The 2,266-nt window shown below is 37.5% G+C and overlaps 1 protein-coding gene across 1 annotated transcript; it reads right to left on the bottom strand.

Annotated features, from left to right (window-relative positions):
* On the bottom strand, window positions 1-501 carry LOC132057820 (uncharacterized). Its single transcript, XM_059450419.1, has 2 exons — window positions 153-501; window positions 1-47 (listed from the first exon to the last, which is right to left on the bottom strand). Exons 1-2 carry the CDS (start codon window positions 499-501, stop codon window positions 1-3), a joined length of 396 nt encoding a protein of 131 aa, XP_059306402.1.
* Window positions 502-2,266: the final 1,765 nt, after the last annotated feature.

Below are 2,266 nucleotides of genomic sequence, written 5' to 3'. Positions count from 1 at the left end.
TCATGCTTTCCTTAGAAGTGATTGGTAACTATTGAAATGATGTTCTCCTGCAAAATAAAAAACAAAGTTAGTCAAAAAATCTGCCAATCCATTTCCTTCCCTCGGTACATGCTCCACTCTCACTTCCTTATCCCTCCTCAACCTTGTAATACCCTTTATGATCAAAGAAATACTCCATGATACTTCACATTGTCCTGTCAAGATCATTTCAAGAGTCATTGAATTAGTCTCCAAGATTACAGGCAATAGATCATTTGTCACACAGTATTTAATCCCCTCTTGTAAAGCCATTGCTTCAGCAACTAAGTTTGATTCATATGATATTCTTCTAGCTGCAGTATGCACCAGGTCTCCCTCAGAGTCCCTAATACAAAATGCCACTGAGCTTGGCCCTGGATTTCCTCTAGAAGCACCATCTGAGTTACAATTAAACCAGCTTGGCATAGGCAAATTCCATCTCACTATCTTGCTCACTATATATGGTCTGTATGTTTCAATCATCTACATAATCTGTGGAAGAGACTTTGGTACTTGCATTCTTGGATTTCTAACTCTGCACATCTGATGAATGGTCAAATTTATTTTATATATCACCTTATTGATTGTCATCTTCCTTCCATGCACCACAGTGTTTCTCCACTTCCATATTTGCCATATTGTGATAACTGCTATGGCTCTAATAATAGATTTGAACTTAGATGAAAAATCAGCATTCCACCGAACACGTATCACTTGTTTCACAGAAGCAAAGTTGTTGTGATTCCAGCGGCTTTAACATATCTCCAAACCACGAGAAGCAACTTTTTACGTGACAAACGGATGATCTACATTTCACATTATTTAGGATCACAACAATAGCATTTTTTCGTATCAATCCCAATCCTTCTCACTATATCCCTGCGGTAGTTTGCATTTCCTCAATCTCCCGGAAAAAGAATGAGATTTTGAAAGGCAAACACGGTATCCACATGCTTTTGTATATATCGGACTTTGATTTCTTAAGAGCTCCCATGCACTTCCAACCGTAATTTACCGAGATCTTTGTCATCATCCACCTTGGTTTATCCCATTCTTCTGTAGATTTATTAAGGTCTAATTCTTCCAGTATATGATCAACAATATTTGTAGGAAAAAGCTGTTGTAGTTTACTCATGTTCCATCCATCCTGATTTCTCAGTTCCTTCACATCTTGTACTGTTTCATCCACAACAAACTCATCAAGAACTAAGTAGTATAGAGCTCCAAGTTTTGTCCAATTATCAAACCAGATATTAGCAGTTCCACTTCTTGGCTCCCACCACATTTCATGCTCCATGTTATCTCTAGCTTCTAACATTATCTTCCAGACCTAAGAGCCTCATTTCCAAGGCACATACTGAGGGTATTGCCTTTTACAATAGTTGTTCCACATATAATTTGACCATAGAGTATTTGTAGTTCTGAATGTCCACCAGAGTTTAGCAAATAATGCTTTAGAAACATCAAATAAGGATCTGAAGCCAACTCCACCTTCCTCCTCTGGCAAGCACAGATTTAACCATGAAGACCAATGTCTTCTTCTTCCTTCTTCATTATTATTCCAGAAAAATCTTGCAAACACCCTATGCTGTTCATATATAACACTCTTTGAGGTACGATAGTGAGAGTAGGTGAATTGGCATACTTAACAAAACAACTTTGTTGATCAAAACGGCTTTTCCTCCAAAAGATAAAAGTCTTCCTTTCAAGGTTTGTGAGTTTGTCCTTCACTTTTTGATCAAGTCATTATAATCAGCCTTTCTCTTTCTTGCATGTGTGATTAGGCAACCTAAGTATGTGAAAGGGAAAGATCCCATAGTAAAACCAGTAATAGCCTTTACCTGTTGTACTATCACATTTGCAACTTTACTATACATGTAGAAGGAACTTTTTTCTTTGTTGATAAGCTGCCCTGACATCTGCTCATACTCCTGTAATATTCCCATGATCATTTTGCAATGAAGTATCATCTGGATGAGAATATAATAGTATCATCTGCATAAGCAAGATGATTCAAATTAGCACTCCATTTAGGCATTCCATAGCTTCTAAGGCCATTGTCCTCAAATAAAGAGTTCAATGCTCTAGACAACCTTTTGCAGACAAAATAAACAAAGCAGGAGATGGTGGATCTCCTTGCTTAACACCTCTTGTTGAGTGGAAAAAACCAGAAGCCTGTCCATTGGATAGAACTGAGTACCAATTGTTTGCTATCAATCTCCATATCATATCTATAAATACTTCTCGC

Source organism: Lycium ferocissimum, chromosome 5 (genome assembly GCF_029784015.1).
Source record: "Lycium ferocissimum isolate CSIRO_LF1 chromosome 5, AGI_CSIRO_Lferr_CH_V1, whole genome shotgun sequence".
NCBI classification, from domain to species: domain Eukaryota; kingdom Viridiplantae; phylum Streptophyta; class Magnoliopsida; order Solanales; family Solanaceae; genus Lycium; species Lycium ferocissimum.
Note: the sequence above shows the minus strand (reverse complement) of the source record. Positions and strands in the feature narration are given on the sequence as shown.

What these genes read in the sequence shown, in the direction of transcription:
- LOC132057820 (XM_059450419.1), bottom strand. Translation starts at nt 501, where the DNA reads ATGATTGAAACATACAGACCATATATAGTGAGCAAGATAGTGAGATGG. An exon ending in TATTTCTTTGATCATAAAGG is followed by an intron (nt 48 to 152) that starts GTATTACAAGGT and finishes TTTATTTTGCAG; the next exon opens with GAGAACATCATTTCAATAGT.